General features: G+C 31.8%; 1 protein-coding gene across 1 annotated transcript; it reads left to right on the top strand.

The window, feature by feature from the left end:
* Positions 1-4,871: 4,871 nt before the first annotated feature.
* Positions 4,872-12,867, top strand: LOC116769713 (phenoloxidase subunit 1-like). The gene is made up of 14 exons (XM_061526729.1): positions 4,872-4,992; positions 6,900-7,017; positions 7,308-7,500; positions 7,951-8,053; positions 8,487-8,607; positions 9,049-9,254; positions 9,391-9,519; positions 9,696-9,819; positions 9,944-10,108; positions 10,371-10,499; positions 10,749-10,927; positions 11,335-11,480; positions 11,845-12,080; positions 12,307-12,867. Exons 2-14 carry the CDS (start codon positions 6,907-6,909, stop codon positions 12,514-12,516), a joined length of 2,052 nt encoding a protein of 683 aa, XP_061382713.1. The 5' UTR covers positions 4,872-4,992; positions 6,900-6,906; the 3' UTR covers positions 12,517-12,867.
* Positions 12,868-13,260: the final 393 nt, after the last annotated feature.

Raw genomic sequence — 13,260 nt, 5'->3', positions numbered from 1 at the left:
CGGGAACGGGAGGTTGCGGCTGATGCACCCTCCCTCCGCAGACGACGGGGGGGGGGCGCGCCGGAGGCGATATTCGCAACGCCTCCAATAGCGCCCCTCCACTACGGGCTGGGGTCGGGCTGGTAACCCGGCTCCTGTGAAAGCCCGGCGTCGTCGGGGCGATCCTAATTGTCGGGATCGCCTCCTTTCTCCGAGGGAGTAAGTCCGGTCTTTGCCAGGACCGGCCAGTCGCTGGTGTGCCCTGTCGCTGACAGATCCGGGGTGCACCAACATAGCGGCCGATGGCTTTCGCAGTGGTTTTAGTGAGTAGGGACCTGCCCAGGTCGAGTCTCACACATCCTCTCAACACGGTGAGACGGCTCGTAAAAAGAGTTTCCCTGCGTCATCAAAAAAAAAAAAAAAAAAGGTTTCGAACCCGCGCCCTCACGTGTGAGAGGTGGCCTTTAACCTCCAGGCCATCACGACTCATCTATTGAATCTAATGTACATATACAATAAAAGAAGAATCTTAGAATAAATTTTTTGAATGATTCAAATAAAATTAAAATCTCCGTTATTTTAATCAAATCTTTTATTTCTATAATTTTAACTACATCTTTCACTATACTAATCTCTTCGCATATGTATTGTTACGTAGCAGTGGCTATTTACTTTTGGCATGGGCTTTTATTTAATATTTAACATAAAAAATTAGACGTAATTTTTTTTCAAGACTTTATCCTTATTTCTAAATATACGAGTATGCTGCACGATAGATAGTTTATGATTATTAAACTGTCACTCATTAAACAAAATTATAACTTAAAAACCCGTAATAATATATTTTTAATTATTTAATTTTTATTCTAGCTTTGTTTCTCTTATCCGTTGTCTGTATCAATATATATTATTATTTATTTATATTTTTACCGCAATATTATCTCCACTGGCTTCAACTTTCATTAGTATTAGTATTCAAATTATTTTATTTATTTCTTAATTTACTTGGCTGTAGCTTAAATAAACTGTTATCTTTTTTCTTCCTAAAAATATACTTATGTAAGCTGACATTATGATCATTCAAATTAATATCACTGGTGCCATTATGTTTTACACATACATATATATATGTAGAGATATTTATCTTTATATATCATTATATTTGACGTAGTAACACCATATAACAGACGCAACGCTTCATCAAATAGTAGCGCTTCTTTTTAACAGACAGCAGGAACACAAAAAATTATGAGAGAGCTTAGTATCAGGATTACGGTGCCAAGACAATTTTGTTGTCATTTGAGTTTTTGGAATATAAGTTTATATAAATGTCCACAGAAATATAATTTATTTTAAACTAGGTACCAGCCCCAGCTTTGCAAGGGCTCTTTGCAAAAAAATATAAAATAGCCTATGTTACGTATAATTGGTTGAATACGTACTTATTGATTTGAATCAAGACAAAGACAATTGGAGACAAAAAAAAACTCTTCTAAAAAGTTTGAAATGAATTGCAATAAGATTTAATTAATTAACTAAAAAAAACAAAAACAAAATAAAGAGCACACAGTCATCAGTTGCGTGTTTTTGTAGTTCGGCTTATCAGCTATAGAAGCAATAGGCGGGATGGTGCGGGGGAAGGGTCAGCTACCGCGTCATGCAAAGCGACTGAGTGAGCTAGTGCGCGGATTTAATTTGAGAATATTAAACTTAAAATGGTACGCCCGATTTAAATGAATTAAAAAATTATTTACAGATACTGATGTATGCTTGAAAACGAATTAATTTATTTTGATAAGACTTAATACCGTATTTCTATAAATAGTTTTCCAATAAACTCTTTAGGATATAAACTTTTTAAAGTTGTAAAATGGATATAGTATGTTATCCTTAAAGTATACACATATGCCAACGCGGACTTTTCTGTAGACCTACATATATAAGATAACCAATCTCACCATATATTATTTTGTTATATCTCAAAGGCTTTAGGCAGCGTTTTCGTGAAAAGCTCTCGAGCGGCTCATGTTTTCCCGACATCTTCAATAAATACCGTTTGTGTACACACAAGTAAATATAATTACTTAACAAATTATATACTAAAATCGTCCTCGAGAAACATACTATTGAGTGGTAAAAACTGTTTGATAATGGGTGCAGTAATTTTGCCGTTTATCACGAACAGACAGACAGACAGACGTGGCGAGGGACTTTGTTTTATAATATGTATATATTGATATTGATTGATGATTGATTGATTGACATTGATTGATGATTGACTATATTTGAACGTCCAGCAGTAAATAACTAATAATTACGCAGTAAAATATTTTTACTAACTTAAATCTCCTTACACAGATCTCATCAGGTTGTTGATGATGGTGCCCGTACCTCGCCAGCATTGCAAGATCTATTTGAATTCTCTCATAGCTGAGGGACCACCTGCCATATTAAGACGTGTGAAGGGAGTTACTGAGGGAATAGACACATTGAAGAAGGTTTCCATTAAGACGATAAACTACAAAAAAATGAGCCAATTTTTGACACCGATTATGAGTACCATTAATGAGATCTAATACTTTCGCGAGTAGTGACGACATTCACATCACGTCTTTCCGTATTCACGGTTTCTGCAAAGTAACCAAAACGTCGGGAGTATGTAGTTTTAACAATAATAAAATACGCGTAATAATCCGAAGATGTTAGTTCTATTTAAATGAGTACCATTAATTTATAACAAGTGAGTGTATACAAAGTTATGATACATTGACCGAATAAAGGAGAACATTGGTACAAGGTTTAAAATATTTATCTCGGATATTTAAAATAGGCTTATTGGAGTCAGCAGTCTGTGAATACACAATAGACAAACCAACATAAACCGGTATCGGGCTTGGCAAACCACAAATCCTCGCTCGTGAAGACAGGTGCATACCGAGATTAATCCGCGAGACTATTGAAATTAAAAACCATGCAAATTTCAATAGACGAGTTGGTTGGCACTTATATTACACCTGGAACCTCTCGTCAAAAATATAAAATACCATATAAACCACAAAACCTCAAGATGCAGTTAGCTTATTCTGCGTGCATCCAGAGCAGTACACTAGAAAATTCAGAAATCGTTGGCTAGTTGACAAATATCAAAACTAACTAACAGGCATTTTCGTCTCTTCTGACCGTGATCAAATTACCTATGAAATAACTGAAACGTCGGAAACATGTATGTAGATATAAAATAATGAAAAAGCGTGGTATCCGAAAAAAAAGTTTCAATATTTGTCATAATATTTTACTATGTTTGGAAGATTAAAAATGCATAAAATCAAGTACAGAAATGTAACCAAAGAAACAGTCGTCAATCTCTTTAAAATATTATTGACTATTCTATTCAACAAACTGGATTTAGCTTTTAATTGGAGCATTATTAAAAAAAGATAAAAATATTTCAAGATACGAAAAAGTCACGATTCTGGTTTTAATTTTGGGGCAATGTAACTTTGCAGCAATTAAAAAGTTTTAGAAAAATTATATGTTATAAGAGTCATATATCTAGAATTTCATTTGGCTGAGTCTTTTTCAAACGCCGCTCTATAAGAACATGTTCCCTAATTTTTGATGATACGTATTTTTTATTAGATAAAAATATCTATCCATTACAAAGACGACCACGCAAACTTTAATCTGCTATTAAAGCTCTCCAGTTCATATTTAATGAAAAAAATGATTGAGTGATTGCGTGATGAGTGATTACTAAAGCGGTAGTTTCAGGTTTGACTTAGAATATGGGAAAAAGATATTAACTAGAAAGTTTCTTCTTTTCACAATGTCGTCCTAAAATGAATGACTTAACGATTTTGGTTAGATAATCGTTTGACCTTATCCGTTTACAAAAACGTATTATCCATGTCACGTTTCAGTCAGTGGTTATTTTTAGAGCACCGAGATAAATTTCATTAGAAATTTACTGAGAGCAGCAATTTTAATTATCACAATGGAAATGGAACTGTTTACAGAATCAATAAAGCTATTCTATATTGAAATCGACAGTCGGTAATTACGAAAATGTGATAACATACCTAGAGTTTAAAAGGGAGAATAAATAAGCATTTTAATTTTTCACAATTTTTCTTTAGAGTTATTCAGAATATAATTCATAAAATGACATACATACTAAACCAAAATAAGATTTTTATTTTCTTTATTATTTTAATAATAAAATAAATAATATTTAAATTTGCTAATGCACTAATTTTTAACATAATATAATACGGAAGCTTTCTTGTTGCGATAAAAAGTTTATTACATATTTAGTCAGCATTTAAAAACATTTTTATTAAAAAAAACGTTTATTGTTTATATTTATAAATTTTTTAAAAAATTAAAAAAAAATTAACGGGTACTAACAAACTAAAGGACAATGATTTCGTTTGCTAGCGTTCCGCCTCTATCAGTGCCGAGACAGTGAGGCCGTATTCATTAGTTTACGACTTTCGTTCTTATTAGTAATTTAATGTTACTACTTTTTGGATTCTCACAAATATTTATTATAGAATCCTCACAATTCTACATAAAAGAGTGCATATGTGATTGCAATTCATGTTCCTAATGAACAATTAATGAAAAAAAAACACTAAATAATCTTAGATAAATTACCCATAATAATAAAAATAATCAGATATTATCAATTTATTAAAAGAAATCCAAACTGTTACAATAATATTTATACATAACCAAATCCAAAATTATATTCATGATAAACAATTTAAAATATACCTAAATAGTTATTTTATTATTATAATTAGTTATCACAGTTCGTGTGGTATCTTCTTCGTGATATGAAAACCTCAATGTGCACACGACTTCGTGTGTAAAATTTCAAATTTATTATAAATATGTAGTCCTGTGGTTATTTGTCACAGTCAGCCGTAATACTTGCGGCTAACCGGAAGCCTTATCACCGTTTCGTTGTTTTATAAATTACCTTTTTTCCTTCGTTAAAACAATACAGCGGTAAGTTGAACAAATTGTTTTTAATTTTTAAGCTTTCGATTTATAGTATATGTTAGCAAATTCTCGGTTCTCAGGCTGGCCTTGAGAACGCCTACTTAATATACTGAACTGAATATATTTTTTCTTATTGTTGGCTTTTAGGGCCGTTTTGTAAGGATTCATGTAAAATATAAAAGGAAGCTAAACGTTATATTATTATAATTGTGGTTTTTGTGAACTATTTCAAGTAGGGCGTTCTTGTATTTTACCATTTAGGAAATCGATTTTTACATTTATTGAAAAACTGAAAATATACATCTAATATCCATGTATATTATAAAATGAATAAGAAGTCCACTGATATTTAAGCCTTCACTAATAAGGACAATATTTTATTTATATATATATAGAGCGTTTGTAAAATCAGATGCAAATAATGTCGAAAAACACTTTTTAATTAAACTGAAAATTATAAAATAGGAATCCGGAGTAGATCTGGTTAATATATTTTTTCTAATTACAAGGTTTACAAATTGACCTTTATTTTTTAATAAAAGTTAGACTCGATCGTATGATGAAATGACATCGGATAAGGCACTTGTAATTGATTAAAATATATTCTAAGGTACCTCGAAAGTCGATCCCATTGAAACATTCTAAAATTTTTATAAGTTAACAAAGCTAGATTATGTTTCGCCTTATGTTTATTGAAATATATATTTTAAATTCATTTCTTGTTTATGTTTTTGTATTATAATAGTAGCATTCTTTTCAGTTTTAATAAATCTACAACAATAAAAGTTATTTATATACGTTAGTATTTTATATTAATAATATTGCGACAGAAATCATATTTTACTTCTTTATTTCTTCTGTTGAATCTAGAGAAAGAATAGAAGAAAAACAGTTAGATTTATTAAAAAATATATTTAAAGATATGTATGTATATTTTTGATCTCAGTTTCAATACAAGGTGTCTCATTGTTTTCCTTGTTGAAGTATTGTGTGTTGTACATTTGGTGAACATTATTAAAATTGTATCAAAGCTCGTATTTCATGTTTTTAAAGTTGTGTATGCTTCTATTTAAAAAAATATCATCCATAGATAGATAGATATATATAAATTACGTCTCAATTATCATGACTTTGTGCAGAACTTATTTTCTTAAATTTCGGTTTGGTAATAGAGATACAAATATTACAAAACCTGTAAATAAAGTCAGCTGATTAATGGGAAAAGGATATCGGTTAATAATACAATTACATGATACATTTACATAACGCTATGAATACAATAAATTAAATGATTTTGAGAACCAAAACATAAAATAATTGAAACCGTAATAAATTATTGATATTTCTTTCCCCATAATGCTTTAAACAGGACAACCGCATTCGCGGTTTTATTTTAATTGCAGTCAGAAACCGTACGACTAGACATCTACATAATATCATATAGCAAATATTTTAAAATGTCATGTATTTGTTACCTCATGGATTTAAATATGGGAGATTGTTAATTAAATGTGATTTTGTAATATTTTATTAGAGACGAAATAGGATTCATTATTTGAATGTTCTTTTTAAAATCCATCTCTAACTCAAATAATTTTGTTGACAATGAAGTTACGTGTGAGTAATATTAAAAATAATGTTTTGTTTTCAGAAAAATTTAGTAATATCAAACTATATGTATCTATTAATTTTGCAAATATGGAGCTAAGAAAAAAATTGAGTCATACCTTTTTTAACAATGTTTTATATAATGAAAAATATATATAATAAATGGAGTGACCGTTTAACCAATTCTCCGAGATCTTTTATTGATAGGGTTATTGAAGCGATCTACATTATGTAAAGGGTCTAAGGTTAAGATAGTATATCTCTTGATTAACTGAAACTAATAAAAACCTAATAAATTCCTACAGAACAATCATGTCGGACGCCAAGCAAAACCTCCTACTATTCTTCGATCGGCCCACTGAGCCTTGTTTCATGCAGAAGGGCGAAGAGAAGGCGACCTTTGAATTACCCGCCAACTACTACGTAAGTTTATTTCGTATTGAATTGATTCTATTGTTTAAAACTTTAAAAGCATGCATAATAACGTGTCACTTTTCAAAAATCTATTTTTAAGTCACGTTATTATAATCATACTATTCTAATAATAATATACAACAATAATACTATGACAAGTTTTTAATATTTTAACTTTTATAATATTTTTATACGATTATACATTTCAAACAGAATATGTACCTAATTCAAACAAGCTCGATAAAAATTTGTATTTTTCTATAGAAACCTCTCAGAATTAAAGTTTTTTTTTGTTTTAGCCTGATAAATACAAGTCAGCGAGTTCGACGTTAGGAAATCGTTTTGGTGCAGATGCAAACCGCCGTATTCCGGTCCGAAACATTTCACTTCCCAATCTCTCGCTGCCCATGGAGTTAGGTTACAATGAACAGTTTTCGCTCTTTGTGCCCAAGCACAGGAAGATGGCTGGCAACCTCATTGACATTTTTATGAGTAAGTTACTCGATAATAGAGTTCAACAGCTTCTTCGAAGAAAAATAATTGAATTAACAAAACATTTATTGCAAGTAAAATGAGCAGGATTTTTTTCACTAAATCTTTTTATGTTACCCAACATTGACAGAATAAAATAACGAAGTGCAAGAATTTTTTCCAGTAAAAGTTACTTCCTACTTCTAGATAAATAAGAATCTCGCTCTAACTTTGCATGACTAAAACATATATACCTTCGTAAGTTTTCCTTTATAAAGGGTAACCAATGTACTGATTGTTTCTCTTTTCTGCCAAAAGTGTTTCAACGAATTGTTCATTCATTATTTTCAAATTGAATTTTGCTATCTTGGTTCATATGGCGTGAAAATATAATTACAATGAAATTTATTATGTAGAATAATATTTTAACCTATTTTTATATATATTTTTATGTTCTTATTTTTTTTTTAGATATGCGTAATGTGGATGACCTAGTATCAGTGTGTTCTTATTGTCAGATGAGGATCAATCCTTATATGTTTAACTACTGCCTCTCAGTCGCCATATTACACAGGTTCGCTTCAACATTTATAATATTACATAGGCATATAAGGTGAACAAAACAAATGCTACCTAGACCACATCATAAAAATATCGACATCAATCATTATTTATTATATATACAGATGTTATCTTTTTATAAGGTTAAACATAAGAAATACCGCAAAATATTATTAAGAGGGGATAAATGTATCCCATTTAAAATAAATCTAGTCAAAACAGGAAAAGCTTTGAATGCTTGTGTCATTAAATTTATTAACAAGGAATATTGAAATTAATAATACAAAACTTGTATCTTGTCTACAACTTCCTTAAAATGTAAAAACGCTTAAGGAAAAAACACATAATAAGAATTACTATAACAAAAATTATATTCCACACATACTAACTTCAATATTATGATACATATAACATTATTCTCTCATGTTTTGATGTCCTTGAACTAGGGATGACACAAAGGGTTTGAATATCCCAACCTTCGCGGAGACCTTCCCTGACAAGTTCATGGACCCTCGCGTTTTCCGAAAGGCTCGCGAAGTCAGCACCGTCGTACTACCTGGAAATAGGGTAAGTCCCATTATAGTTTTATTATATTTCTAATTTTCAATATGACCAGCCGCCACTAACCATTCTTTTCAAGTTCGCTTAATATATCCTTAACAATTTACCTCCTTGTATCCTTGGATAAACGTAAACAGTCATGTAAAATACTGTAATGTCCATTTTAAGTTTTAATATAATATGTTTCAGGCTATAATAGCATCTTTATGTATTTATGAATAAAATACTGCAGTAAAATGATAAAATAAAGACCCCGTTCCCAAAAATAAAATATAAAAAATAATTTTTTAAAGGTCATAGACTTTAGGTATAGATATTATAACAATAAATGTAACCTCTTTTCAATTTTATTTCTTATATAAGATGGAAAGCTAAAACTCGAAAGTTACATATAAATAATAATAAATGTTATAAAGCAATTTTTAAAGACATTGTCTTATCCTTTAGCTGCCAGTTGTTATACCTCAAAACTATACAGCATCGGATTCTGAGCCAGAGCAACGTGTAGCTTACTTCCGTGAAGATATTGGACTGAATTTGCACCATTGGCATTGGCACCTCGTGTACCCCTTCGACGCAGCTGACAGGAGCATCGTCGATAAGGACCGAAGGGGGGAACTGTTCTATTACATGCACCAGCAAATCATCGCTAGGTAACTGTTTATTTATCATAAGCCGGAGTATTAAATTTTTTTTACGAATGTAACAAATATAAAAAAAATAGGCTTCAAAATATTATATTCTATTATTTTTTCAAGTTGGTAAACCTTTGTAAACTTTGCTTATCAGGTATAGTGTAGAGCGCATGTGCAATGGTTTATCACGTCCAAAACGATACAACAACTTCCGGGAGCCCATCGCCGAAGGTTATTTCCCCAAACTGGACTCACAAGTAGCCAGTCGTGCGTGGCCTCCACGGTGAGAAACACTTTTATTATACTTTTGTATGAATTTTATATATATTTAAAAGAAAATGTAAATTAAGAGATGCATAAGGAAACTTACGGTATTAGAAAACTTTAATTGTAGCCTTTTTAAAATACGTCACAGTACAAATATTGAGAGTAAGGCACAAACAAATAATTTTGTTTCAGCTTTGCTGGTTCAACCATCCGTGACCTAGACCGTCCCGTGGACCAAATCAGAGCGGATGTGTCTGAGTTGGAAACATGGAGAGACAGATTCATACAGGCTATTGAAGATATGGCGGTCCTTCTGGTAAGTTATGGGATGACATGCTAGGCCATTGACAATTTAAGGTTACTGTGAAAAATATCAATGAATTCATTGAGAGTTTTTGATACGTAGATTAGCAACTTACTAAATTAAACAATAATTTCAGCCTAATGGCCGTAAAGTGCCATTGGACGAAGAGACAGGTATGGATGTCCTTGGAAACCTGATGGAGTCTTCTATCATTAGCCGAAACCGTGGATTCTATGGAGACCTTCACAATATGGGACATGTTTTCATCAGCTACTCCCACGATCCTGACCACAGAAATCTGGTAAGTGTCGCATAGGCTTATCATAAAATGGTAAATGTGATTTATTTTCGACATGTTAATTGAAATAATTACATTAAAAAAAAACTTATATGATCGTCAAGTCTCGACACAAACAGCTTAATAAAACAGTAGAAGCAAGAAACCAAAATTATGATAACAAACAGTACTATTATTATTGGTCTGTTTATTATATGTCTATTTTTCTGTTTAAAATAATATCGAAATGTACTAAAAAAATGTTTATTTAATTAATAATCATCAGGAACAATTTGGTGTGATGGGCGACTCTGCAACGGCTATGCGTGATCCTGTGTTCTATCGTTGGCACGCCTATATCGATGACATCTTCCAACTGTACAAGAACAAACTAACGCCGTACTCCAATGATAAGGTATGCACATTTTTAGAGCAATTTAGATGAAATAAAAAGAAAAGGTAAACAAAAATAATGTCTTGGTTATGAATTATTTTTAAAATAAATAAGAGTGGTAAATGTCTTTATATCTTTATAATGGAGTCGTGTACTTGGGTATGCTATTGACAAATTGACAATCTTACTTTGCCTGACATATTCCTTGGTTTATAGTAATCGAAAGACTAAAGTAATAGGATGTTTTAAATTGTAATTTATCACCACCAGTTTGACTTCCCTGGCATCCGTGTGCAATCCGTCGGCATTTCTTCCGGCTCGGGTCCGGACCGTCTATCGACGCAGTGGGAGCAGAGCACATTAGAGCTTGGAAGAGGGCTGGATTTCACGCCACGTGGTTCAGTGCTCGCAAAGTTCACGCATCTGCAACATGATGAATTCAATTATGTGTAAGTTGCTTGTTCTTTAATATCTTATTACTTCAGTTTCAGTAGGCAACAATTTCCTATTTTGTGTATTAAAACTAGGTATGTCTAATTACTGTTATATTATATTCTGAAATATATGTGTTTTGAATATACTTACTCTTTTGTAATTTCGCTTACTTATAAAAGCTTCATAATAGTAGTTGACACATTCACGTCTTAAGTTATTTATATTATGAATGATAAATTTGAAAGACAAGAAATATAATTTTCATTAAATTACTTTATTTCCTTAAATACAGGTAGGAGTGATTTAATTCTAATGTAAAGCACTGTAACGGAGAAATAAAAAAAAAATGGTGCCCTATATTCTCTATTGATACTTTTGAAATTAAAATTTCCACAGTTTTATATATTTAAAATTCCTACAGTATTGAAGTTAATAATACGAGTGGAGCTGGAGTGATGGGAACAGTTCGTCTGTTTATGGCACCCGTCAACGATGAGACAGGAAAGCCTTTGAACTTCGATGAACAGAGGAGGCTAATGGTGGAAATGGACAAGTTTACACATGCCAGTCAGTATACACACGATGACATAATATGTTCATTAAATGTTCATACTTAGTACTGAATACACCTATAAAAATATAACTACCATTAAATAATCTAACTATATGTAACTGATAAATACGATTTTTTTTTATCATTGATATTAAAACACAATTTCAATATAAAAATCGTTATGAATATTATAAAATTTGTATTAACACGTTTCTCTAAAGTGGTCCTTTATTTAAATTGTTGCTGCATTATTTGCATTTTTTCTCAATCAGTCGCAGTCGCACGTCACACCGAAACATTTGTTCCCATCTGTTTGACTTTGTTCTTAATTTACTATGTACTCATGCCCTTATGTCTCTCTTTTATCCCTGATTGCAGTCCCTGCTGGTTCATCAACCATCCGTCGCGCGAGCACTCAATCATCGGTAACTATTCCATATGAGCGGACATTCCGCGCTCAATCTTCTCGCCCTGGAGACCCGGGTTCTGCAGAAGCTGCCGAGTTTGACTTCTGTGGTTGCGGTTGGCCCCACCACCTGCTAATACCCAAGGGTACCACCAGAGGATACCCAGTCGTGCTATTTTGTATGATCTCTAATTGGAATGATGACAGAGTAAGTATTTCTTTATGATTTATTTTGGTTAACTGTTATCAAAAAATTAAGCTTCGAACATTTAGTTAATATTTATAAAATAGATGTCAGTTTCAAAATTTTTTTTTTCTTTGCTTAATTATCCTAAAAGAATTAATCTAAAACACATGAAAAATTTAAAGTTACTTTGATAATAGCAAAGGTTTACCATTTAGTTAGTAATTACTATTACCCCTAATATTTATAGGTGGTTCAAGACTTAGTTGGTACATGCAACGATGCAGCTTCCTACTGTGGTATCCGAGACCGAAAGTACCCTGATCGCCGACCAATGGGATTCCCCTTCGACCGTCCATCCCGAGCTAGCTCGCTCCAGGACTTTTTAACTCCCAATATGGCCACCAAGCCATGCACTATTGTCTTCAGTGACAACGTCAGGGTTCGTTCCGCCCGGTAAGGGGACGATAACGGTAATAATAATCAGGGGATAACGAATGTCTCTTCCAATAACCTTTCAACACATAATCACTAATAAAAAAAACAAATAGTTCGTCTCCTCTATAGATCCTGTCCGTGTACGTCGAAAGTGGACATCGAGGCGCTTATTAAAAAACCCTATTATTATATCCCCTGTAACCACAAACAACATATTTTTTAAACACAATTCAAAACAGAATTTATAATGACGACTTGGCTTAAAACAAGGACTTCGAAATGCCGTAGGTTAAGAAAATGGGTCACTTAATATAATTATGTTTAAGTTATGTACATATGTTCAATATAAGTCTTAATAAATTAGTCTTTCACACCTATGTTTTTTTTATTTCCTATAAGATTTTAAATAATTTTTAAATACTTTTTTTTATATTATTCATTAATAATAATGTTACGTTATAACTCTTTTTATTTCAACTTTGTAGTTCTTTACAATCAAATTATAGATACAGAAATTCTGTATTTTATATTTTACATAAAGTCATTCTCATGTAAAATGAGCTGCAGCTATACTCAAGATCTCATTCACAACTAAACAAATTTTATGTCCATGATCCATTGATTTTATGTTTAATTAAAATACATAAGAAATATGTTGATATTATTGAAAATTGCTGTAGGCCAAAATTAATTCAGATAAAAAAAAATAACTAAATATATATTTCAAAAAATTATTTCACTTTTGTGGCACAACCAGTCTGTCTCT

This window comes from Danaus plexippus (assembly GCF_018135715.1).
Source record: "Danaus plexippus chromosome 3 unlocalized genomic scaffold, MEX_DaPlex mxdp_25, whole genome shotgun sequence".
NCBI lineage: Eukaryota > Metazoa > Arthropoda > Insecta > Lepidoptera > Nymphalidae > Danaus > Danaus plexippus.
This window is presented reverse-complemented; position numbering and strand designations above follow the sequence as displayed.